The sequence below is a fragment of the Vidua chalybeata genome, chromosome Z (assembly GCF_026979565.1).
Source record: "Vidua chalybeata isolate OUT-0048 chromosome Z, bVidCha1 merged haplotype, whole genome shotgun sequence".
Taxonomy (NCBI): domain Eukaryota; kingdom Metazoa; phylum Chordata; class Aves; order Passeriformes; family Viduidae; genus Vidua; species Vidua chalybeata.
In genome coordinates this window covers 711883-738164 of record NC_071570.1, presented here as the reverse complement: position 1 = coordinate 738164, position 26282 = coordinate 711883, and the positions used below count along the sequence as shown (strand labels likewise).

At 43.2% G+C, this 26282-nt stretch overlaps 1 protein-coding gene across 1 annotated transcript in view; it reads right to left on the bottom strand.

Moving 5' to 3' along the window:
- Window positions 1–26282, bottom strand: part of TCF4 (transcription factor 4) — a 97204-nt gene that overhangs the window by 6700 nt on the left and 64222 nt on the right. Inside the window, exons 7-9 of the mRNA XM_053931318.1 lie at window positions 21897–21944; window positions 13941–14067; window positions 12643–12692 (exon numbers count right to left, since the gene is read on the bottom strand). Coding sequence (XP_053787293.1) covers window positions 12643–12692; window positions 13941–14067; window positions 21897–21944 — 225 coding nt within the window. The remainder of the gene's footprint in view (window positions 1–12642; window positions 12693–13940; window positions 14068–21896; window positions 21945–26282) is intronic.

The following is a 26282-nucleotide window of genomic DNA, read 5'->3' as shown; positions in this document are numbered from 1 at the left end:
GATGGATTGATTGATTGATTGATTGATTGATCCCTTATTGATTTCCTCATTTCCAATATAGATTGACTGATTATTGATTATTTATTTATTTATTATCAATACCAATCCACTGATTGATTTATTGATTCCTTTCTTTCCCATGCCCAACACTGATTGATTGATTGATTGATTGATTGATCCCTTATTGATTTCCTTATTACCAATATTGATGGATTGATTGATTGATTGATTGATCCCTTATTGATTTCCTCATTTCCAATATAGATTGACTGATTGATTATTGATTATTGATTATTGATTATTTATTTATTACCAATACCGATTCACTGATTGATTTATTGATTCCTTTCTTTCCCATGCCCAACACTGATTGATTGATTGATTGATTGATCCCTTATTGATTTCCTCATTTCCAATATTGATTGATTATTGATTATTGATTATTGATTATTTATTTATTTCCTTATTACCAATACCGATCCACTGATTGATTTATTGATTCCTTTCTTTCCCATGCCCAACACTGATTGATTGATTGATTGATTGATTATTGATCCCCCCGGATCCCCAATCCCGCAGCGATTCCCGCTGGAATTCCGGAAAAATCCTGAAAAAAAATCCCAAAATCCTGAGCCTTGGAGCCCCCTGGGATTCCAGGGATTGATTGATTGATTAATTGATTGATTGATTGATTGATCCCAATAAAAAATGTCATTGCCAAAAATCACCGGAGTGCGGAGCAGGAAAAAAAATGGGGGAAAATTGGGAAAAAAATGGGGAAAAAATAGGGAAAATTTTGGGGGAAATTGGGAAAAAATTGGGGAAAAAATAGGGAAAAATTGGGGAACAACTGGGAGAAAAATGGGGAAATTTTGGGGGAAATTCGGAAAAAAATTGGGGAAAATTGGGAAAAAAAATGGGGAAAATTGAGGAAAAAATTGGGAAAATTTTGAGGGAAATGGAGAAAAATTTGGTGGAAAATTGGGAAAAATTTGGGGAAAATTGGGGGGAAATTGGGAGAAAAATTGGGAAAATTTGGGGGAAATTGGGAATAAAATGGGGGAAAGGATGGAGGAAAATGGGGAGAAAAAGGAGGGAAAATTGGTGAAAATTTGGGAAAAAATTGAGGAAAATTTTGGGGAAAAATGGGGGAAATTTTGGGAAAAAATGGGGGGAAATTATGGAAAATTATGGGGGAAAATTGGGAATGAATGGGGGGAAAATGGGGAGAAATTGGGGAAAAATTGGGGAAAATTGGGGAAAAATTTTGGGAAAATTGGAAGAAAATGGGGTAAAAATTTGGGGAAAATATAGGAAAAATATGGGGGGAAATTGGGGAAAATTTGGGAAAATTGGGGGAAAAATTGGTGGAAAATTGGGGAAAATTGGGGGAAAATTGGGGGAAATTGGGGAAAATGGGGAAAAAGTGGGGGAAATTTTTGGGAAAATTGGAAGAAAATTGGGGGAAAATTTGGGGAAAAATTGGGAAAAAAAGGGGAGGAAATGGGGAAGAAATGGGGGGGAAACTGGGATGAAAAATTAGGAAAAAATAGGAAAAAAAAGAGGGGAAAAGTTGGGGAAAATGGGGGGAAAAAGGAGAAAAAAAAAACAAAAAAAAAAAAAAAGGAATTTTGTCCAGGCCTCTTTTTCCGCAATGATTTCAGCTTTTATTTTATTTTCTTTTTTTTTTTTTTTTTTCCTGCTTTTAATTTCTTCCAAATGCCACAAAAAAAAAAAAAAAAAATTTGGCCACGAAGCTCGAGAGGGAATTTTGGGATTTTTTTTTTTTTTTTTCCCCACATCCTGCCGCGCGCATTCTTCCTAAAAATATCCCCCACAAATCCCAAATCCAAAAAAAAACAAAAAAGGCGGCGGAAGTGGAAAAGTGGGAATAATCAACTCCAGCTTCTCCGCTCTCAAATTTTTACTTTGACTTTTATTTTTCCCGGGAAAAAAAAAAAAAAAACAACAAAAAAATTAATTCCCATTTCCCCGCCTCCCCTCCAGATGGCGAGCGTTGGTTTTTTTCTTTTTTTATCCCAAAAAATTAAAAAAAAAACTCAGGAATTCGCTGCTTCTTTCGCTCCCCTCGGACTTTTTCTCCACCTCAACTTTTTTCCCGCGCTTCTGGGAAAACGCGGGAAAAAAAAAGTGGCGAAAACGCGGGAAAAACGAAGAGGAAAAACGCGGGAAAAAGCAGCGCTTACCGCCTTGCAGCGCAGCAGGGACCCTCCGCCCGCGCGGAACATCGCGCGCTTCGGCAAAGATCGCCGGCGCTCGGCGGCGCTTCGGCAAAACTCGGCAAAGATCGCTGGAAGCGCTCGGCTCCGCTTTGGCGGTTCGGTGTTATGCCGAGCTCGGTTCGGAGCAGCTCGGGTTATACCGAGCTCAGTTCGGAGCCGCTCGGGTTATACCGAGCTCGGTTCGGAGCCGCTCGGGTTATACCGAGCTCGGTTCGGAGCAGCTCGGGTTATGCCGAGCTCGGTTCGGAGCAGCTCGGGTTATGCCGAGGACGGTTCGGCTCCGCTCGGGTTATACCGAGCTCGGTTCGGAGCCGCTCGGGTTATACCGAGCACGATTCGGAGCAGCTCGGGTTATACCGAGCTCGGTTCGGAGCAGCTCGGGTTATACCGAGCTCGGTTCGGAGCCGCTCGGCTCCGCTCGGGTTTGGGTTCGGCAGCGCTCGGCTCCGCTCGGCCGCGCCCCGCTCGGCTCCGCCCCCGCGGCGTGGCCGCCCCCGCGGAACGCGGCTCCGCGGCCCTTGCCGCGCTTCTCTCCTCCTTTTCCTCTCTTTGCGCCTTTTTTTGGGCCCTTTTTCCTCACTTTTTCTCCCTTTTTTTATTTTTTTCCTTCTCCTTTTCCCAACTTTCTCCCTCTTTTTGCTTCGTTCTTAATTTCTCCTTTTTATATTTTCCCTCCTTTTCCCTTTTATTTTTTTAAATTTTCCCTCTTTTTCTCCCTTTGTTTTTATGAGTCCCCCCTTTTTTATTTTTTTTTTTTTAATTTCTTCCCTGTTTCAGTGATTTTCTGAGCCGGGAAAAGGGAGAAGAGGAAAAGGAGAAGGGGAAAAAGAAGAGAGGAAAGGATTGAGAAGAGGAAAAGGAGAAGGGGAAAAAGAAGAGAGGAAAGGGAGAGGGAAAAGGAAAAAGGAAATGGGGAGAAGGAAAAGAGAAAGGGGAAAGGAAAATGGGAGAAGGGAAAGGAACAGGGAGAAAGGAGAAGGGAAAGGGAGATGGGAAATGGAAATGGAGAAGGAGAGAAAAGGGAGGGGGAAAAGGGAAAGGGAAAAGGGAAAGGGAAAGAGAAAAGGGAGAGGGGAAATGGAAAGGGGAGAAAGGAGAAGGGAAATGGAAATGGGAAATGGAAATGGAGAAGGAAAAGGAAAAGAGAAAAGGGAAAAGGAAATGGGAAAAGGGAATGGGAAAAGGAAAAGGGAGAGGGGAAAGAGAAAAGGGAGAGGGAAAAGGGAGAAGGAAAAGGGAAAGGGGAAAGGGAGTGGGAAAAGGAAAAGGGAGAGGGGAAAGGGAGAAGAGAAAAGGAAAAAGGAGAGGGAAAAGGGAAATGGAAAAGGGAGGGGGAAAAGGGAGAAGGAAAAGGGAGAAGAGAAAAGGAAAAGGGAAATGGAAAAGGAAAAGGGAAAAGGGAGAAGAGAAAAGGAAAAGGGAAATGGAAAAGGAAGAGGGAAAAGGGAGAAGAGAAAAGGAAAAGGGAAATGGAAAAGGAAGAGGGAAAAGGGAGAAGGGAGTGGGAGAAGGAAAAGAGAAAAGGGAAATGGAAAACGGAGAAGGAAAAAGGAAATGGAAAAAGGAGAGGGGAAAGGGAGAAGGAAAAGAGAAATGGGAGAAGGAAAAGGGAGAAAAGAAAAGGGAGAGGGAAAAAGAAGAGAAAAGGAAGAGGGAAAAGGAAAAGCAAAAGGGAGAGGGAAAAGGGAGAGGGAAAAGGGAGAGGGAAAAATGAGAAGGAAAAGAGGAAAGGGAGAAGGAAGAAATAGAAAGGAAAAGGGAGAAGGAAATGGAAAAGGAGGAGAGAAGGGAAAGAGAAAAGGGAGAGGGAAAAAGAAGAAGAGAAAAGGGAGAGGGAAAAGGGAGAGGGAAAAGGGAGAAAAGGGAGAAGGAAAAGGGAGAGGGGAGTGGGAGAAGGAAAAGAGAAAAGGGAGAAGGAAAAGGGAGAAGAGAAAAGGAAAAGGGAGCGGGAAAAGGGAGAGGGAGAAGGAAAAGAGAAAAGGGAGAAGGAAAAGGGAAAAGGCAGAAGGAAGAAATAGAAAGGAAAAGGGAGAAGGGAATGGAAAAGGAGGAGAGAAGGGAAAGAGAAAAAGGAGAGGGAAAAAGAAGAAGAGAAAAGGGAGAGGGAAAAAGGAGAAGGGAAAAGGGGAGAAGGGAAAGAGAAGAGGGAGAAGGGAAAGAGGAAAGAAGGAGAAGAGAAAAGGGAGAAGGAGAAGGGACAGGGAGAAAGGAGGAGGGAAAGGGAAAAAGGAGAAGGGAAATGGGGGAGGGAAAAAGGAGAAGGGAAAAGGGAGAGGGAAAAAGGAGAAGGGAAATGGGGGAGGGAAAAGGAACAGGGAGAAAGGAGAAGGGAAAGGAAAATAGCCCCAAAACTGCCCTAAAAATTCAGATTTTAACCCCAGAGACTGAGGTAAAACAGCCCCGAAATAGCCCCAAAATAACCCCAAAAATTCAGATTTTAACCCCAAGGATTGAGATAAAACTGCCCCAAAACAGCCCAAAACAGCCCCAAAATAGCCCCAAAATAGCCCCAAAACAGCCCTAAAAATTCAGATTTTAACCCCAGAGACTGAGTTAAAACAGACCCAAAATGGCCCCAAAATAGCCCTAAAAACTGCCCCAAAATAGCCCCAAAATTGCCCTAAAACAGCCCTAAAAATCCACATTTTAACCCCAAGGACTGAGTTAAAACTGCCCCAAAATTGCCCTAAAACAGCCCAAAAATTGCCCAAAAATTCAGATTTTAACCCCAAGGATTGATACAAAACTGCCCCAAAATTGTCCTAAAAAAACCCTAAAAATTCACATTTTAACCCCAAGGATTGATACAAAACTGCCCCAAAATTGTCCTAAAAAACCCTAAAAATTCAGATTTTAACCCCAAGGATTGATACAAAACTGCCCCAAAATTGTCCTAAAAAAACCCTAAAAATTCAGATTTTAACCCCAAGGATTGATACAAAACTGCCCCAAAATTGTCCTAAAAAAACCCTAAAAATTCACATTTTAACCCCAAGGATTGATACAAAACTGCCCCAAAATTGTCCTAAAAAACCCTAAAAATTCAGATTTTAACCCCAGAGTTTGAGCTAAAATTGCCCCAAATGATCCCAAAATTATCCTTCAAAATTCTCCAAGCTGGCCCTAAATGCAGGACTGCGATCCCAAAAATTGGGATGGGGAAAATCCCAAAAATTTGGATGGGAAATCCTAAAAAATCCCAAAAATTGGGATTGGAAATCCTAAAAAAATCCCAAAAATTGGGATTGGAAATCCTAAAAAAACCCAAAAATTGGGATTGAAATCCTAAAAAATCCCAAAAATTGGGAAGGAAAATCCTAAAAAAATTCCCAAAAATTGGGATTGGATCCTAAAAAATCCCAAAAATTGGGATGGGAAAAATCCCAAAAATTGGGATGGGAAAAATCCCAAAAATTGGGAAAAATGGGATCCCAAAAAAAATCCCAAAAATTGGGATTTTCCTCCCAAATATTTTTTTGCGGATCATTTCTGGGAATAATTTTTGGGATCATTTTCCCTGGAATATTTTTTGGGATATTTTTTAGGATCCCATTTTTCCATATTTCCATTTTTTGGGATCATTTTTCCCCCAATATTTTTTGGGATTTTTTTTGGGATCCCATTTTTCCCCCAATATTTTTTGGGATTTTTTTTGGGATCCCATTTTTCCCTCCAATATTTTTTGGGATCATTTTTCCCCCAATATTTTTTGGGATCATTTTTAGGATCCCATTTTCCCTGGAATAATTTTTGGGATATTTTTTAGGATCCCATTTTTCCCTCCAATATTTTTTGGGATCATTTTTCCCCCAATACTTTTTGGGATCATTTTTCCCCCAATATTTTTTGGGATCATTTTTAGGATCCCATTTTCCCTGGAATATTTTTTGGGATTTTTTTTTGGGATCATTTTTCCCCCAATAATTTTTTGGGATTTTTTTTGGGATCCCATTTTTCCCCCATTTTTTTTTTTTAGGATCATTTTTCCCCCAATAATTTTAGGATCCCATTTTTCCCTGGAATATTTTTTGGGATTTTTTTTTGGGATCATTTTTCCCCCCAAATATTTTTTGGGATCATTTTTAGGATCCCATTTTCCCTGGAATATTTTTTGGGATATTTTTTAGGATCCCATTTTTCCCTCCAATATTTTTTGGGATCATTTTTCCCCCAATACTTTTGGGATATTTTTTGGGATCCCAATTTTCCCCCCAATAATTTTTTGGGATCTTTTTTAGGATATTTTTTAGGATCCCAATTTCCCCCCAATAATTTTTTGGGATCTTTTTTAGGATATTTTTTAGGATCCCATTTTTCCCCCAATACATTTTTTGAGATCCCAAAGCCCCAAATCCCCACGGTGAGGAAGGGGTTAACACCGCCATATGCTGCCTAATTAACAGCTTCGTTAATGAACCTGAGGAGGAAAAAAAAACCACCCAAAATCCCAAAAAAAAATGGGAATTTTGGGGGTTTTTTTTTGTAGGATTTGGGGAGAATTCCCGCTCCGAGCACGGCTGGAATTTGGGATTGGATTTGATTTCCCCCCCTCCATCCATCAAAGGCGCTTTTGACGAGCGGGCAATTAGGTATGCATGATTTCATCTGCAACTCATTAATATGCAAATGTATTCAGATGTGAGTTACGAAATTAAAAATGCAAAGGAGCCCTTCTGGTGATTCTCCAAAAAAAATAAATTTGGGGTTTTTTGTTGTTGTTGTTTTGGGGGGAAAAAGAGGGGAAAGAAAAAAATGGGAAGTTTTGGGGGGAAACCCCAAAGAAATCCCATAAAAGTCCCCTAAAATTCCCCTAAAATCCCGAAGAAATCCCCAAAATTCCCCTAAAATCCCATAAAATCCCAAAGAAATCCCCAAAATTCCCCTAAAATCCCATAAAATCCCAAAGAAATCCCCTCAAATTGCCTAAAATCCCTTAAAATTCCCCTAAAATTCCCTAAAATCCACAAAAATACCCCTAAAATTCCCTAAAATCCCCCTCAAATTCCCAAAATTCCCTAGAATGCCCTAAAATCCTATAAAGTTCCCTGAAAATCCCCTAAAATGCCTTCAAATTCCCTAAAATCCGCTAAAATTCCCTAAATATTCCCTAAAATCCCATAAAAATCCCCTAAAATCCCCTAAAATGAACCCGGATCCCAAATAATGAACCACGATCCCAAATAATGAACCCGGATCCCAAATAATGAACCACGATCCCAAATAATGAACCCGGATCCCAAATAATGAACCCGGATCCCAAATAATGAACCCGGATCCCAAATAATGAACCACGATCCCAAATAATGAACCCGGATCCCAAATAATGAACCCGGATCCCAAATAATGAACCCGGATCCCAAATAATGAACCACGATCCCAAATAATGAACCTGGATCCCAAATAATGAACCCGGATCCCAAATAATGAACCTGGATCCCAAATAATGAACCACGATCCCAAATAATGAACCACGATCCCAAATAATGAACCACGATCCCAAATAATGAACCCGGATCCCAAATAATGAACCACGATCCCAAATAATGAACCCGGATCCCAAATAATGAACCACGATCCCAAATAATGAACCACGATCCCAAATAATGAACCTGGATCCCAAATAATGAACCCGGATCCCAAATAATGAACCACGATCCCAAATAATGAACCCGGATCCCAAATAATGAACCACGATCCCAAATAATGAACCACGATCCCAAATAATGAACCCGGATCCCAAATAATGAACCACGATCCCAAATAATGAACCACGATCCCAAATAATGAACCCGGATCCCAAATAATGAACCTGGATCCCAAATAATGAACCACGATCCCAAATAATGAACCACGATCCCAAATAATGAACCCGGATCCCAAATAATGAACCACGATCCCAAATAATGAACCACGATCCCAAATAATGAACCCGGATCCCAAATAATGAACCCGGATCCCAAATAATGAACCACGATCCCAAATAATGAACCTGGATCCCAAATAATGAACCCGGATCCCAAATAATGAACCACGATCCCAAATAATGAACCTGGATCCCAAATAATGAACCTGGATCCCAAAGGAACCTGGTTCTGATCCTAATCCCGGTCCTATTCCCAGTTCTGCTCCTAATCCTGCTCCTAATCCTGGTCCTAATCCTGCTCCTGGTCCTAATCCTGATTCGGATCCCGGTCCTGATCCTGATCCTAATTCTGGTCCTAATCCTGTTCCTTATCCTGCTCCTGCTCCTGATCCTAATCCTGCTCCTGATCCTAATCCTGCTCCTGTTCCTAATCCTGATCCTAATCCTGCTCCTGCTCCTAATCCTGTTCCTAATCCTGCTCCTGCTCCTGATCCTAATCCTGCTCCTGCTCCTGATCCTAATCCTGCTCCTGCTCCTGATCCTAATCCTGCTCCTGTTCCTAATCCTGTTCCTAATCCTGCTCCTGCTCCTGATCCTAATCCTGCTCCTGCTCCTGGTCCTAATCCTGTTCCTAATCCTGCTCCTGCTCCTGATCCTAATCCTGCTCCTGCTCCTGGTCCTAATCCTCTTCCTGGTCCTAATCCTCTTCCTGGTCCTAATCCTGTTCCTAATCCTGCTCCTGCTCCTGCTCCTAATCCTGCTCCTGCTCCTGCTCCTAATCCTGCTCCTGCTCCTGGCTCTATTCCTAATCCTGTTCCTAATCCTGGTTCTATTCCTCGTCCTGTTCCTGCTCCTGCTCCTGTTCCTAATCCTGCTCCTGCTCCTAATCCTGCTCCTGCTCCTAATCCTGGTCCTGTTCCTAATCCTGCTCCTGTTCCTAATCCTGCTCCTAATCCTGGTCCTGTTCCTAATCCTGCTCCTGTTCCTAATCCTGCTCCTGTTCCTAATCCTGCTCCTGCTCCTAATCCTGCTCCTGCTCCTGCTCCTAATCCTGCTCCTAATCCTGGTTCTATTCCTCGTCCTTTTCCTAATCCTGCTCCTGCTCCTAATCCTGCTCCTGCTCCTAATCCTGCTCCTGCTTCTAATCCTGCTCCTGCTCCTAATCCTGCTCCTGCTTCTAATCCTGCTCCTGTTCCTAATCCTGCTCCTGTTCCTAATCCTGCTCCTGCTCCTAATCCTGGTCCTGTTCCTAATCCTGCTCCTGATCCTAATCCTGCTCCTGCTCCTAATCCTGGTCCTGTTCCTAATCCTGCTCCTGTTCCTAATCCTGCTCCTGTTCCTAATCCTGCTCCTGTTCCTAATCCTGCTCCTAATCCTGGCTCTATTCCTCATCCTGTTCCTAATCCTGTTCCTGCTCCTAATCCTGCTCCTGCTCCTAATCCTGTTCCTAATCCTGCTTCTGCTCCTGATCCTGCAGTGGAAGGAAACCTCCCGCAATCCAGGCCAGGCTCACCAAAAGCGGGAATTAAATCCTTCCTCCCAAAGGATTCCCTAAACTCGGGATTTCCCCAGGCTGGGCAATGTGGGGCTGCTGCACTTCCCGCAGCGCGCTCAAGAGGGAGTCCCGGCCCAGCTAAACCGAGCCCAGCTAAACTGATCCCAGCGCAGCAAAGCCCGGCATTTTCCATCCCGAAATTCCCCTCCTAAAATTTCCACCCCGAAATTCCCCTCCTAAATTTTCCATCCCAAATTTCCCCTCCTAAAATTTCCATCCCGAAATTCCCCTCCTCAATTTTCCATCCCGAAATTCCCCTCCTCAATTTTCCATCCCGAAGTTCCCCTCCTAAATTTTCCATCCCGAAGTTCCCCTCCTAAATTTTCCATCCCGAAGTTCCCCTCCTAAATTTCCCATTCCTAAATTTCCCCTCCTAAATTTTCCATCCCGAATTTCCCCTCCTAAACTTCCCCTCCTAAACTTCCCCTCCTAAATTTTCCTTCCTGAGTTTTCCATCCTAAAATTCCCCTCTTAAATTTTCCCTCCTAAATTTTTCATCCTAAATTTTTCATCCCGAATTTCCCCTCCTAAATTTTCCATCCCAAATTTCCCCTCCTGAGTTTTCCATCCCAAATTTCCCCTCCTGAGTTTTCCATCCTAAAATTCCCCTCTTAAATTTTTCCTCCTAAATTTCCCCTCCTAAATTTTCCATCCTGAATTTCCCCATCTAAATTTTCCCTTCCTAAATTTTCCCCTCCTAAATTGTCCCTCCTAAATTTTCCATCCCGAATTTTCCCTCCTAAATTTTCCACCCCAAATTTCCCTTCCTGAGGTTTCCCTCCTAAATTTCCCATCCTAAATTTTCCCTCCTAAATTTCCCATCCTAAATTTCCCATCCCGAATTTTCCATCCCAAATTTCCCCTCCTAAATTTCCCATCCCGAATTTTCCATCCCAAATTTCCCCTCCTAAATTTCCCATCCCGAATTTTCCATCCCGAATTTTCCATCCCGAATTTTCCATCCCAAATTTCCCCTCCCAAATTTCCCATCCTAAACTTCCCCTCCTAAATTTCCCATAGCAGAATGATATGCAAATGAGGCTGTATCAACACAATAACCATATGCAAATGAGGCTCTATCAATACCAGAATATGCAAATGACGCTGTATCAATACAATAACGATATGCAAATGAGGCTCTACCAATACCAGAATGATATGCAAATGAGGCTCTATCAATATCAAACTGATAGGCAAATGAGGATCTAGCAATACCGGAATGGTATGCAAATGAGGCTGTATCAATACAATAATGACATGCAAATGAGGTTATATCAATAGCAAATTGATATGCAAATGAGACTGTATCAATACCAGAATGATATGCAAATGAGGCTCTATCAATACCAGAAGGATATGCAAATGATGCTCTATCAATATCAGAGTTATATGCAAATGAGGCTGTATCAATAAAATAATGATATGCAAATGAGGCTGTGTCGATATCAGATTGATATGCAAATGAGGCTCTATCAATACCAGAATTATATGCAAATGAGGCCGTATCAATAGCAGAATAAGTAAATGAGGCTGTGTCAATATCAGAATTATATGCAAATGAGACGGTGTGAGTAGCAGATATGCAAATGAGGCTGTATCAATATCAGAATAAGTTCATGAGGTGGTGTCAATATCAGAATGATATGCAAATGAGGCCCTATCGATAACAGAATGCTATGCAAATGAGGCTGTATCAATAGCAGAATTATATGCAAATGAGGCCCTATTGATATCAGAATGACATGCAAATGAGCCTGTATCAATATCAGAATAAGTTCATGAGGTGGTGTCAATACCAGATTTATATGCAAATGAGGCTGTATCAATAGCAGAACTATATGCAAATGAGGCTCGATCAATATCAGAATGTTATGCAAATGAGGCTGTATCAATACCAGACTGATATGCAAAAGAAGCTCTATCAATAGCAAATTGCTATGCAAATGAGGCTGTATCAATATCAGTATAAGTAATTGAGGCTGTGTCAATAGCAGAATCATATGCAAATGAGGCTCTATCCATAACAGAATGGTATGCAAATCAGGTGGTGTCAATACCAGATGTATATGCAAACGAGGCTGTATCAATAGCAGAATTATATGCAAATGAGGCTCGATCAATATCAGACTGATATGCAAATTAGGCTTTATCAATACCAGACTGATATGCAAATGAGGATCTATCAATATCTGAGTGATATGCAAATGAGGCTGAATAGCAGAATAAGTCATTGAGGCTGTATCAATATCAGAATGATATGCAAATGAGGCTGTATCAATACAATAACGATATGCAAATGAGGCTGTGTCAATATCAATGTGATATGCAAATGAAGCCCTGTCGATACCAGAACGAGGCAGTGGCAATACCAAGATGATATGCAAATGAGGCTCGATCAATACCAGAATGATATGCAAATGAGGCTGTATCAATACAATCAGGATATGCAAATGAGGCCGTATCCATCCCACAATCCTTTGTGCCTGGGGTTTATAGGATTTCACACAAACCCCAAATCCTTTGTGCCTGGGGTTTATAGGATTTCCCCAATCCCAAATCCTTTGTGCCTGGGGTTTATAGGATTTCCCCCAAACCTTTGTGCCTGGGGTTTATAGGATTTCCCCAATTTGTGCCTGGGGTTTATAGGATTTCCCCAGTTTGTGCCTGGGGTTTATAGGATTTCCCCAGTTTGTGCCTGGGGTTTATAGGATTTCCCCAGTTTGTGCCTGGGGTTTATAGGATTTCCCCCATTTTGCCTGAGGTTTATAGGATTTCCCCAAACCCCACTGAACCGCACTCGGGGAATCCTCGGGGTCACGGGAGCGAAGCGAAGCAGCGATTCCTGACGGGACCAAAATCCCACAAAAAAAAACCCCAAAAATGGGTAAAAATTCCCGAATATGCCGAGCTTTTTTTCAAAAACCCCCAAAATCCCACAAAAATCCCAAAAAAATCCCAAAAACGAGCAGGGCGGGACTTACAGAGGACGGCAAACCCGGAGGCACCTTCCGAACTTTCTTTGTCTGAACTTCTGGAAAAAAGGGACGAAAAGGGGGATTAGGAACGGGGTTTTTGGGATTTTGGGGTTTTTGGGATTTTAGGGATTTTGGGGTTTTTTTGGGGGCGCTGCAGAAAAAGAATGGGAGGGAAGGAGGGGGAATTGTGAGGATAAAGGGATGGGATGGGATTTTTGGGGGGAAAATGTGGGGGATTTTGGTTATGGGATTGATGGGATTGATGGGATCACTCACCCATGGAGGGTCACTGGGATCACTGGGGTCAGGGTGTGATTTATGGGATTTATGGGATTTATGGGATCACTCACCCATGGAGGGTCACTGGGATCACTGGGGTCAGGGTGTGATTTATGGGATTTATGGGATTTATGGGATCACTCACCCATGGAGGGTCACTGGGATCACTGGGGTCAGGGTGTGATTTATGGGATTTATGGGATCACACACTCATGGAGGGTCACTGGGATCACTGGGGTCAGGGTGTGATTTATGGGATTTATGGGATCACTCACTCATGGAGGGTCACTGGGATCACTGGGGTCAGGGTGTGATTTATGGGATTTATGGGATTTATGGGATCACACACTCATGGAGGGTCACTGGGATCACTGGGGTCACTGGGATTTCTGGGATTTCTGGGATTTGGGGTCACTCACCCATGGAGGAGCCGTGCAGGGGTCACTGGGATCAGGGTGTGATTTATGGGATTTCTGGGATTTCTGGGATTTGGGGTCACTCACCCATGGAGGAGCCGTGCAGGGGTCTCTGGGTCACTGGGATCACTGGGATTTATGGGATTTCTGGGATTTCTGGGATTTGGGGTCACTCACCCATGGAGGAGCCGTGCAGGGGTCACTGGGATCAGGGTGTGATTTATGGGATTTCTGGGATTTCTGGGATTTGGGGTCACTCACCCATGGAGGAGCCGTGCAGGGGTCACTGGGATCAGGGTGTGATTTATGGGATTTCTGGGATTTCTGGGATTTGGGGTCACTCACCCATGGAGGAGCCGTGCAGGGGTCTCTGGGTCACTGGGATCACTGGGATTTATGGGATTTCTGGGATTTCTGGGATTTGGGGTCACTCACCCATGGAGGAGCCGTGCAGGGGTCACTGGGATCAGGGTGTGATTTATGGGATTTCTGGGATTTCTGGGATTTGGGGTCACTCACCCATGGAGGAGCCGTGCAGGGGTCTCTGGGTCACTGGGGTCACTGGGATTTATGGGATTTCTGGGATTTCTGGGATTTGGGGTCACTCACCCATGGAGGAGCCGTGCAGGGGTCTCCGGCGCGCGCTGGCCCCGTACTGGTAGAACTGGGAGCCCGGCTTGCTGGGGGACAGCGCCCCGGGCGTGGCCAGCTCCATGTCCCCTCCGAGCAGGCTCTGCTGCGGGGACACACGGCTCTGGGATCCGACCCCGACCCCCATCCCGATCCCGACCCCGACCCCGATCCCAATCCCGATCCCGATCCCGATCCCAACCTTGATCCCGATCTCAACCCCAATCCTGATCCCAACCGCAACCCAACCCCGATCCCCATCCCAACCCCAATCCCGACCCCAATCCCGACCCCGACCCCGATCCCGATCCCGATCCCGACCCTTTTGTTGGGATTTGGGAAGGGTAAAATTCAGATTATCCCGTTAAATCCTCCCTGGGGATGAGGCGGCTCCGTTGTGGGGGAAAATGTTTGGGGTGAAATGTCCTGGGGTTTGTAGAGGGTAAAATGGTATAAAATATATAGAATATATAGAATATAACATGGAATGAAATGTCCTGGGGTTTCTATAGGGTAAAATGGATATGAAATGGTATAAATTATATAGAATATAAAATAATATATAGTATAAAAGAGGTGTGGGAGATAAGACATCAAATATGTGCAATGCATGGAAGTACATATAGGCAATATAGAATGTGTGATATACCATGTATTAAATAATTTATTTACTTGGCTAGAATGTATTTTATATAGAACGTATCACGTATAGAATGCATTTTATATAGAATGCATTATATATAGAATGCATTTTGTGTTTTGTATTAAATATTATGTCATTTATATATATAGTATTTTATATAGAATGTGTTCTATATCACGTATTGAATATTATGTATTTATCTAGAATGTATATGTTATATATATTGTATTTTATATAGAATATATCATATATAGAATGTGTTCTATATCATATATTGAATATTATGTATTCATCTAGAATGCATTTTTATATATTGTATTTCATATAGAATGTATTATATATAGAATGTGTTATATATCATGCATGGAATATTATTTATTCATCTAGAATGTATGTTATATATATTGTATTTTATATAGAATATATTTATATAGAATGTGTTATATATCGTGTATTAAATATTATGTATTTATCTAGAATGCATGTTATATATATTGTATTTCATATAGAATTATTATATATAGAATGTGTTATATACCATGCATTGAATATTATGTATTCATCTAGAATGTATGTTATATATATTGTATTTTATATAGAATGTATGATATATATAATCTATGTTATATCGACTCTATTATGTATCAAATATTACACATTAAATATAGAATGCATGATATATAATGTGTTAGTATAAAATGTATTATAGAAAATGTATTCATGTATAATGTATTCAATATAGTGCATTGATATATAATGTGTTCCATACAGTGCATTCATATAGAATGCGTTAAATACAGTGCATTATAGATAATGCATTAAATAGAGTGAGAACGTATACGATACATAATAACGTATGCAATATTAAACATAATGTATTCAATCTATACGGCATTCTAGATACAACCTATTAAATGCAATGCCTTGTGTCTATAATGCACTCTGTATGTGCAAAACCTATAGGGTGCATTCAATATGTACAGTGTGTTATATATACAATGTATTGAGCATTGTGTGTCATACATGGAATGGATTCATATGGAATGGGTTCATATAGAATGTATATGTACATGTAAAACATGCATTCCATATCCAGAATGCATTCAGTGTAATATGTTATATATACCATACATTAAATATAGTGCATGACATATATCACGTACTCATATATAACGCCTTGTGTAGATTATGGATTTTATGTGTAAAGTCTATAGGGTGTATTCAATATGTACAGTGTGTTATATATACAATGTATTGAGCATTGTGTGTCATACATGGAATGGATTCATATAGAATGTATATGTACATGTAAAATCGATATCACGCATTCCATATCCAGAATGCATTCGATGTAATATATTATATATACCATGCATTAAATATAGTGCATGACATATATCACGTACTCATATATAACGCCTTGTGTAGATTATGGATTTTATGTGTAAAACCTATAGGCTATATCCAATATGTACAATGTGTTATATATACAATGTATTGAGCATTGTGTGTTATACATGGAATGGGTTCATATAGAATGTATATGTACATGTAAAATCGATATCACGCATTCCATATCCAGAATGCATTCGATGTAATATATTATATATACCATGCATTAAATATAGTGCATGACATATATCACGTACTCATATATAACGCCTTGTGTAGATTATGGATTTTATGTGTAAAGTCTATAGGGTGTATCCAATAATCTACAATGTATACAATGTATTAAATTTAGTGTATTACACAATGTATTCATATATAGTATATTATATATGTAATATATTCATATATAATATATGAATAGGTAATGCATTCTATGTGTGTAAAACCTATGGAATATATCCAATATCTATAATGTATACCATGTATCAATATGCAATTTATTAAATATAATGTGTTTATAGATAATGCCTTCTATATGTGTAAAACCTATAGAATATATCCAATATCTACAATGTATGCAGTGCATTAATATGCAATGTGTTCATATATAATGCATTCTATAAATGTAAAACCTATAGAATATATCCAATATCTACACTGTATGCAGTGCATTAATATGCAATGTGTTCATATATAATGCATTCTATACATGTAAAACCTATAGAATATATCCAGTATCTACAATGTATACAGTGCATTAATATGCAAGGTATTCATAGATAATGCATTCTATACGTGTAAAACCTATAGAATATATCCAATAACTATAATATATACAGTGCATTAATATGCAATGTGTTTATATATAATGCATTCTATACGTGTAAAACCTATAGAATATATCCAGTATCTACAATGTATACAGTGCATTAATACGCAATGAATTCATATATAATGCATTCTATACGTGTAAAACCTATAGAATATATCCAATATCTACAATGTATGCAGTGCATTAATATGCAATGTGTTTATATATAATGCATTCTATATGTGTAAAACCTATAGAATATATCCAATATCTCCCACGTGCCCAACCCGTCACCCCCCAGAGCTGTGATGTATAAGGTGATATCAGCCACAATCTATACCATGCAGCCTATAGATGAGGCCACGCTGGGACAGGAAATGATCAGTGCAGCGGCACCCGCCCCACAAATCAGAGTGCACACATCTATACATCCGTGCTATACATCACCTATAGGTGAAACACTGAAACCCCGGGGATAAAGGGTCTGAACCACCCATTCTATACATCCCATATAGGTAAAATAGAGAAATCCGGAGATAAAGGGTCTGATTTATCCATTCTATACATCACTTATAGGTGAAACACTGAAACCAGGGGATAAAGGATCCCAACCACCCATTCTATACATCAAATATAGGTGAAACACTGAAACCCGGGGATAAAGGGTCTGAATTACCCATTCTATACATCAAATATAGGTGAAACACTGAAACCCGGGGATAAAGGGTCTGAATTACCCATTCTATACATCAAATATAGGTGAAATTGAGAACCCAGGGATAAAGGGGCTGAATTACCCATTCTATACATCAAATATAGGTGAAACACTGAAACCCGGGGATAAAGGGTCTGAATTACCCATTCTATACATCAAATATAGGTGAAATTGAGAACCCAGGGATAAAGGGGCTGAATTACCCATTCCATACATCACCTATAGGTGAAGCACAGAACCCCGGGGATACAGGGTCTGAACAACCCATTCTATACATCCCATATAGGTAAAATAGAGAAATCCGGGGATAAAGGGTGTGAATTACCCATTCCATACATCACCTATAGGTGAAATTGAGAACCCCGGGGATAAAGGGTTTGATTTATCCATTCTATACATTAAATATAGGTGAAGCACAGAACCCCAGGGATATAGGGTCTGATTTATCAATTCCATACATTAAATATAGGTGAAATTGAGAACCCCAGGGATATTTCTCCCCCCCCCAAAACAATCCGCAGCACAGATCTGAATTATCCATTCCATACATCACCTATAGGTGAAGCACAGAACCCCAGGGGCTGATTTACCCATTCCATACATCACCTATAGGTGAAGCACAGAACCCCAGGGGCTGATTTACCCATTCCATACATCACCTATAGGTGAAACCCTGGGGGATAAAGGGTCTGAATTACCCATTCCATACATTAAATATAGGTGAAACCCTGGGGGATAAAGGGTGTGAATGACCCATTCCATACATCACCTATAGGTGAAGCACAGAACCCCAGGGTGTGAATGACCCATTCCATACATCACCTATAGGTGAAATAGAGAACCCCAGGGATAAAGGGTCTGAATTATCCATTCCTTACATCAAATATAGGTGAAGCACAGAACCCCAGGGGTACAGGGTCTGAACAACCCATTCCATACATCACCTATAGGTGAAGCACAGAACCCCAGGGGCTGATTTACCCATTCCATACATCACCTATAGGTGAAGCACAGAACCCCAGGGTGTGAGTGACCCATTCCATACATCACCTATAGGTGAAGCACAGAACCCCAGGGGCTGATTTACCCATTCCATACATCACCTATAGGTGAAGCACAGAACCCCAGGGTGTGAGTGACCCATTCCATACATCACCTATAGGTGAAGCACAGAACCCCAGGGGCTGATTTACCCATTCCATACATCACAGAACCCCAGGGTGTGAGTGACCCATTCCATACATCACCTATAGGTGACATTTCCGCCCCCAGTCTCTCCGCGCCCGGCGCTGCGGGGCCGGCCCGAGGCGCGGAAGCTCCGCGGGTGAAGCCGAACCCATCAAGCGGCGGCGAGCAATTAGCGCCGCGGCGGAGCGGGGCAATGTGTTTGCCCTAATCGAAATTCTAATCACCGTGTCACTCACAACAGACTTAGCGCTGCTTCGCTAGCGCGCCCATTCATATGCAAATGAGCCCTAAATAGGCTAATTATGGCTGCGCCCCGCTCGGCTTTAACCCGCTGAGCACCGGCCTCAGCACCTGCACAAAGCGCTCCTGCCCGCCTCGGGGGGGCTGGCTGTGTGGCTGTCCGTCTGTCTGTCCGTCTGTCTGTCCGTCCCCGCCCGGACAGCCCGGGCACTCCCGGCTCAGTCCGGGCACTCCCGGCTCGGACATCCCCGCTCCAGTGGAAAAATTCCCGCTGGGCAGCGCCGACCTGTCTATGCTCCCAAAAATCCTCGCTCCATTCCGACAAGAATTCCGTCTCCATCCTCCTGAAAATTCGCTCTCCATCCTCCCAAAAATCCCCTTTCCCTCCTCCCAAAAATCCTCTCCATCATCCCAAAAATACCTTCTCATCCTCCCAGAAATCCCCTTTCCCTCCTCCCAAAAATCCTCTCTCAATCCTCCCAAAATTCCTTCTCTATCACCCCAAAAATCCTCTCTCCATTCTGACAAAAATCCTCTTCATCCGCCCAAAAATTCATTCTTATCCTCCCAAAAATCCTCGCTCCATTCTGACAAGAATTCCTTCTCCATCCTCCCGAAAATTTGCTCTCCATGCTCCCAAAAATTCCTTCTCCATCCTCCCAAAAATTCCTTCTCCATCCTCCCAAAAATTCCTTCTCCATCCTCCCAATAAATCCCTCTCAATCCTCCAAAAAATCCTCTCTCCATCCTCCCGAAAATTCCTTCTCCATCCTCCCAAAAATCCTCTTCATCCACCCAAAAATTCCTTCTCCATCCTCCCAATAAATCCCTCTCAATCCTCCAAAAAATCCTCTCTCCATCCTCCCAAAAATCTGCTCTCCATCCTCCCAAAAATTCATTCTCATCCTCCCAAAAATCCTCTCTCCATCCTCCCAAAAATCTGCTCTCCATCCTCCCAAAAATTCATTCTCATCCTCCCAAAAATCCTCTCTCCATCCTCCCAAAAATCCGCTCTCCATCCTCCCAAAAATCCTCTCTCCATCCTCCCAAAAATCCGCTCTCCATCCTCCCAAAAATTCATTCTCATCCTCCCAAAAATCCTCTCTCCATCCTCCCAAAAATTCCCTCTCCATTCTGACAAGAATTTCTTCTCCATCCTCCCAAAAATCCCTTCTCCATCCTCCCAAAAATCCTCTTCATCCGCCCAAAAATTCATTTTCATCCTCCCAAAAAATCCTCTCTCCATTCTCCCGAAAATCCTCGCACCATTCTGATAAGAATTCCTTCTCCATCCTCCCGAAAATTCCCTCTCCATGCTGACAAAAATTCCTTCTCCATCCTCCCAAAAATCCCCTCTCCATCCTCCAAAAATTCTTTCTCTATCATCCCAAAAATCCTCTCTCCATTCTGACAAAAATTCCTTCTCATCCTCCCAAAAATTCCCTCTCCATCCTCCAAAAAATTCCCTCTCAATCCTCCAAAAATTCCTTCTCTATCATCCCAAAAATTCCCTCTCCATCCTCCAAAAATTCCTTCTCTATCATCCCAAAAATCCTCTCTCCATTATGACAAAAATTCCTTCTCATCCTCCCAAAAATTCCCTCTCCATCCTCCAAAAAATTCCCTCTCAATCCTCCAAAAATTCCTTCTCTATCATCCCAAAAATCCTCTCTCCATTCTGACAAAAATTCCCTCACCAGCCACCCAATAGATCCCTCTCTATCCTCAAAAAATTCCCTCTCCATCCTCCCAAAAATCACCTCTCCATCCTCCCAAAAATCCTCTCCATCATCCCAAAAATACCTTCTCATCCTCCCAAAAATTCCCTTTCCCTCCTCCCAAAAATCCTCTCTCAATCCTCCAAAAATTCCTTCTCTATCATCCCAAAAATTCCCTCTCCATCCTCCAAAAAATTCCCTCTCCATCCTCCCAAAAATTCCCTTTCCATCCACCCAAAAATCCTCTCTCCATTCTGACAAAAATTCCTTCTCCATCCTCCCAAAAATTCCTTCTTGTCCTCCCAAAAATCCTCTCCATCATCCCAAAAATCCTCTTCATCCTCCCAGAAATCCCCTTTCCCTCCTCCCAAAAATTCCTTCTCATCCTCCCAATAAATCCCTCTCAATCCCCCGAAAAATTCCTTCTCCATCCTCCCAAAAATTCCTTCTCATCCTCCCCAAAATCCCCTTTCCCTCCTCCCAAAAATCCTCTCTCAATCCTCCCAAAAATCCTCTCTCCATCATCCCAAAACTTCCTTCTCATCCTCCCAAAAATCCCCTCTCCCAACCCCCCAGGCTGCGTTTTCCCGGGATCTGAGGTTGCAGGGCTAAAATCCCGTGGAAAATTCCCGCTCCCAAATCCCAGCTCCCAGAAATCCCAGCCCTCCCTTTTTCCCCCAAACCCCCCCCACCCCGTGTCTGACTTTTTCCGGGATCATTTCCACCTGGCAAAGCGGGAAAAACCTTGGGAATTTTGGGGGTAATGGAATGAGGGAGGGACAGAGGCCGCAGCTCCGGAGAAAACCAGAATTTTAGGGAATTTCTCCGAGCGTTTCCCAGCTAAGAGCGGTGAAAAGCCCTGGAAAATCCGTGGGATTTCAGCGTTTCGGGATTTCCCAAGGTTTAATATCCTGGAGAATAAATGGGATTTTAAGGGACAGAAAGAAGGGGATAAATGGAATTTAGGGAATTTTTTGCACTCCCTTTATGGTGACAAGGATTTTGGGGAATGTCTGCAAGCTTTTCCAGAGGGAACATTCCGGGAATGCTCGGGAATTCTCTGCAGCCACAGCCGTGGATTTTTCTCCCGTAAAGCCAGACCTAAATCTGGGCCAGGCTTTATCCACATCCGGGTGAATCCCTAAATCCAGCTCCTGCCTCATCCCCCTCCGAGCACCCAAAACTCCGCATTTTGAGGCTTCCCAAAAAAAGGAAAACATCCACGTACCCTATGGAGCTTTGGCTTCCTCATCCCAACTTTTTCCTCTGGAAAAAGCTACGGAGGAAACAAAAAAAAAACCCCAAATTCCGATTATTACACAAGAAAGGATCGGGGGCGGGGGTTATTTCGGAAATTCCATCCCAAATTTTCTCAGAGCAGCCTCCCAGCTCAAGTGAGGATCGGGAAAAGGAGGAGATTCCCAAATTTTCCGGGAAAATGCTTTGGAATCAGAGCTAAAACCCAAAAGCGTGAGAGCCAAACCCTAAAATCTCAGCGTTTTCCTCATTTCTGGCCAATTTTTTTGGGATTTTTTTTTTCCTCCTGTTTTCCCGCAGCCTCCGGAAGGGGAATGAAAGCAGGAGAGGGAAAGGAGATCCACGGCATGGGAAGGAAAGGATCCCTCCTGGAAAAACCCAAATGTTGTTCCTGCCGCTTTTTTGGCTTTCTCCAGGGAAAACGACGGGCGCTGCGCTTCCGGAATTCTCTGGCGGGAAAGGATCCCGACAGAAAGAGGAATTTTTTCCCTTTCCCATGGGAATTGGTGCTGTCAAAATGTTGGATTTTCCTGCGGAAAACGGCGAGGAAAGGGCCTGGGAGCTGAAATCCAGAGGGAATTTTTCTGGGGATGAGGTGGGAAGGGATGGAGCTCCTAAAGGGAAAGGCTTTGGGGTCGGAGCATCCCTGGGATGTGGGATATCCCAAATCCCGGGCAAGGAGCAGCTGGGCCTGGAGGCTCCCAGAGGTCCTGGATTTCCTTCTCCTCAATCCCGGTTTTCCAAATCCTCAATCCTGGTTTTCCTTCTCTCAATCCTGGTTTTCCTTCTCCTGCTCAATCCTGGTTTTCCTTCTGCCCAATCCTGGTTTTCCTTCTCCTCAATCCCAGTTTTCCTCCTGCCCAATCCTGGTTTTCCTTCTCTCAATCCTGGTTTTCCTACTCCTGCCTAATCCTGGTTTTCCTTCTCCTCAATCCTGGTTTTCCTTCTGCCCAATCCTGGTTTTCCAAATCCTCAATCCTGGTTTTCCTTCCCTCAATCCTGGTTTTCCTTCCCTCAATCCTGGTTTTCCTTCTCCTCAATCCCAGTTTTCCTCCTGCCCAACCCTGGTTTTCCTTCTCCTCAATCCTGGTTTCCCTACTCCTGCTCAATCCCAGTTTTCCTTCTGCCCAATCCTGGTTTTCCTTCTCCTGCTCAATCCTGGTTTTCCTTCTCCTGCTCAATCCCAGCTTTCCTTCTGCCCAATCCTGGTTTTCCTTCTCTCAATCCCAGTTTTCCTTCTCCTGCCCAGTCCTGGTTTTCCTTCTGCCCAATCCTGGTTTTCCTTCTCCCCAATCCTGGTTTTCCTTCTCTCAATCCCGGTTTTCCTTCTCTCAATTCCGGTTTTCCTTCTCTCAATTCCGGTTTTCCTTCTCCCCAATCCTGGTTTTCCTTCTCTCAATCCTGGTTTTCCTTCTCTCAATTCCGGTTTTCCTTCTCTCAATCCTGGTTTTCCTTCTCTCAATTCCGGTTTTCCTTCTCCCCAATCCTGGTTTTCCTTCTCTCAATCCCGGTTTTCCTTCTCCCCAATCCTGGTTTTCCTTCTCTCAATCCTGGTTTTCCTTCTGCCCAATCCTGGTTTTCCAAATCCTCAATCCTGGTTTTCCTTCCCTCAATCCTGGTTTTCCTTCTCCTCCTCAATCCCAGTTTTCCTTCTCCCAATCCCAGTTTTCCTTCTCCTGCCCAATCCTGGTTTTCCTTCTCCTCAATCCCAGTTTTCTAGTTTTCCTTCACCTGCTCAATTCCCCCACCTCAATCCTGGTTTTCCCCACCTCCTCAATCCCATTTCCCCCACCTCAATCCCATTTTTCCTTTACCTGCTCAATCCCATTCCCCCCACCTCAATCCCATTTCCCCCCACCTCGATCCCATTTTTCCTTTACCTGCTCAATCCCATTTTTCCTCCACCTCAATCCCATTTTTCCTTTACCTGCTCAATCCCATTCCCCCCACCTCAATCCCATTTCCCCCCACCTCGATCCCAATTTTCCTCCACCTCAATCCCATTTTCTCTTTACCTGCTCAATCCCATTTTTCCTCCACCTCAATCCCATTTTTCCTTTACCTGCTCAATCCCATTTCCCTCACCTCAATCCCATTTTTCCTTTACCTGCTCAATCCCGTTTTTCCTTTACCTGCTCAATCCCATTTTTCCTCCACCTCAATCCCATTTTCTCTTTACCTGCTCAATCCCATTTTCCCTTTACCTGCTCAATCCCATTTTTCCTTTACCTGCTCAATCCCATTTTTCCTTTACCTGCTCAATCCTATTTTTCCCCCACCTCAATCCCATTTTTCCTTTACCTGCTCAATCCCATTTTTCCTTTACCTGCTCAATCCCAATTTCCCCACCTCAATCCCATTTTTCCTTTACCTGCTCAATCCCAATTTCCCCACCTCAATCCCATTTTTCCTTTACCTTCTCAATCCCATTCCCCCCACCTCAATCCCATTCCCCCCACCTCAATCCCATTTCCCCCCACCTCGATCCCAATTTTCCTCCACCTCAATCCCATTTTCCCTTTACCTGCTCAATCCCATTTTTCCTTTACCTGCTCAATCCCATTTCCCCACACCTCAATCCCATTTCTCCCACCTCAATCCCATTTTTCCTTTACCTGCTCAATCCCATTTCCCCACACCTCAATCCCATTTCTCCCACCTCAATCCCATTTTTCCTTTACCGGCTCAATCCCATTCCCCCCACCTCAATCCCATTTCCCCCACCTCAATCCCATTTCCCCCACCTCAATCCCATTTCCCCCACCTCAATCCCATTTCCCCCACCTCAATCCCATTTTTCCTTTACCTGCTCAATCCCATTTTTCCTCCACCTCAATCCCATTTTTCCTTTACCTGCTCAATCCCATTTTTCCCCCACCTCAATCCCATTTTTCCTTTACCTGCTCAATCCCATTTCCCTCACCTCAATCCCATTTTTCCTTTACCTGCTCAATCCCATTTTTCCCCCACCTCGCTCCCACGTTCCCAGCTTTGGGGATTCCTCGGGCGCCGTTCCCCTGCCTTGGTTTCTCCTTTCCTGGGCTCTGCCCCTTCCCCGCCCGCTCCCCAATTAAAATTCCTGCCATTCGGCGGGATCAAAGCTCCGGTTGCCGGGATGATTGCCGGGATGATTGCCGGTGCTTCCCAGCTTTGTGGCACCCTTGGGATCCCACTGACCCGGCTGCTCCCGCTCTCCCTAATTGGGGCTTTTCCCAGGAAAAAATTAAAAAAATAAAATTAAAAAAAGCGGCAGCTCCAGGTGCCCACCTGAATGAGGGGAGCAGCTCCAGCTTCCCATTCCCTGCTCCCACTGCTCCTGAGCAAATTCCCAAATTATAGTGGGAACGCAGCTAAAAAACCCCAAATAATTAAAAAAAAAAAAAACCTAATAATTGTAATTCATGTTCTAATAAACCCCAAATGAATGAGAGGGATTTTTAACTCCAATTCCTTTTTTTTTTTTTTTTTTTTCCCTCTGTCCTGTTTCCCGTTCCTTCAGGATTTGGGATTTTCACTCCTCACCCAAATTCACCTCGATTTGGGAATTTTCCACACCAAATCCATCCCTTGGATATTTCCCTCTGCTTGAATTTCCAGCTCTTCCCAACACGTGCATTCCTACGAATCCTTCGGATTTTTGGGAATTTGGCAGTTCCCCCTTCAAGCCTCCCGTGCCATTTCCAGGATTTGTCCCTAAATTCCAACCCAGGAATTCTTTTCCTATTTTCCACGTGGATTTCCTTTTCCAGCACTCTTCAAATCATTGCAGAAAAACGGGAACTTTTGAGGGGAAAATGGAATTTCCTCCCCGAGACTGAATTTGCCATTGAAATTTCTATTTTTTGGGAATGATTCCACGGAGGAAAAGGGAGAAGTCGCGCCCTTGCCCTAGCTCCGATTACTCAGGGATGATTCCCAAAAATCCCAGCCTTCTGTTTCCCTGATGGCTGAGGTTTTTCGGGATCATTTCCACCTGGATGAGGGATCATTTTAGGGATCATTTCCGCCTCATTTCTGCCACAGCACCTGGGAATTACCGGATTGGGAATTACTGGATAATGGGAATGAGGAACAGCTCCGGGGCTGTTGGGAATATCTTGGAGAAAAGCGGAATTTTAGGGAAGATCTCGGAGCATTTCAGCATTTCCCAAGGTTTTCTGGGAACACGGTGGGGAAGGGAAGGGAAGGGAAGGGAAGGGAAGGGAAGGGAAGGGAAGGGAAGGGAAGGGAAGGGAAGGGAAGGGAAGGGAAGGGAAGGGAAGGGAAGGGAAGGGAAGGGAAGGGAAGGGAAGGGAAGGGAAGGGAAGGGAAGGGAAGGGAAGGGAAGGGAAGGGAATGGTTTGTGGGATCACGGACA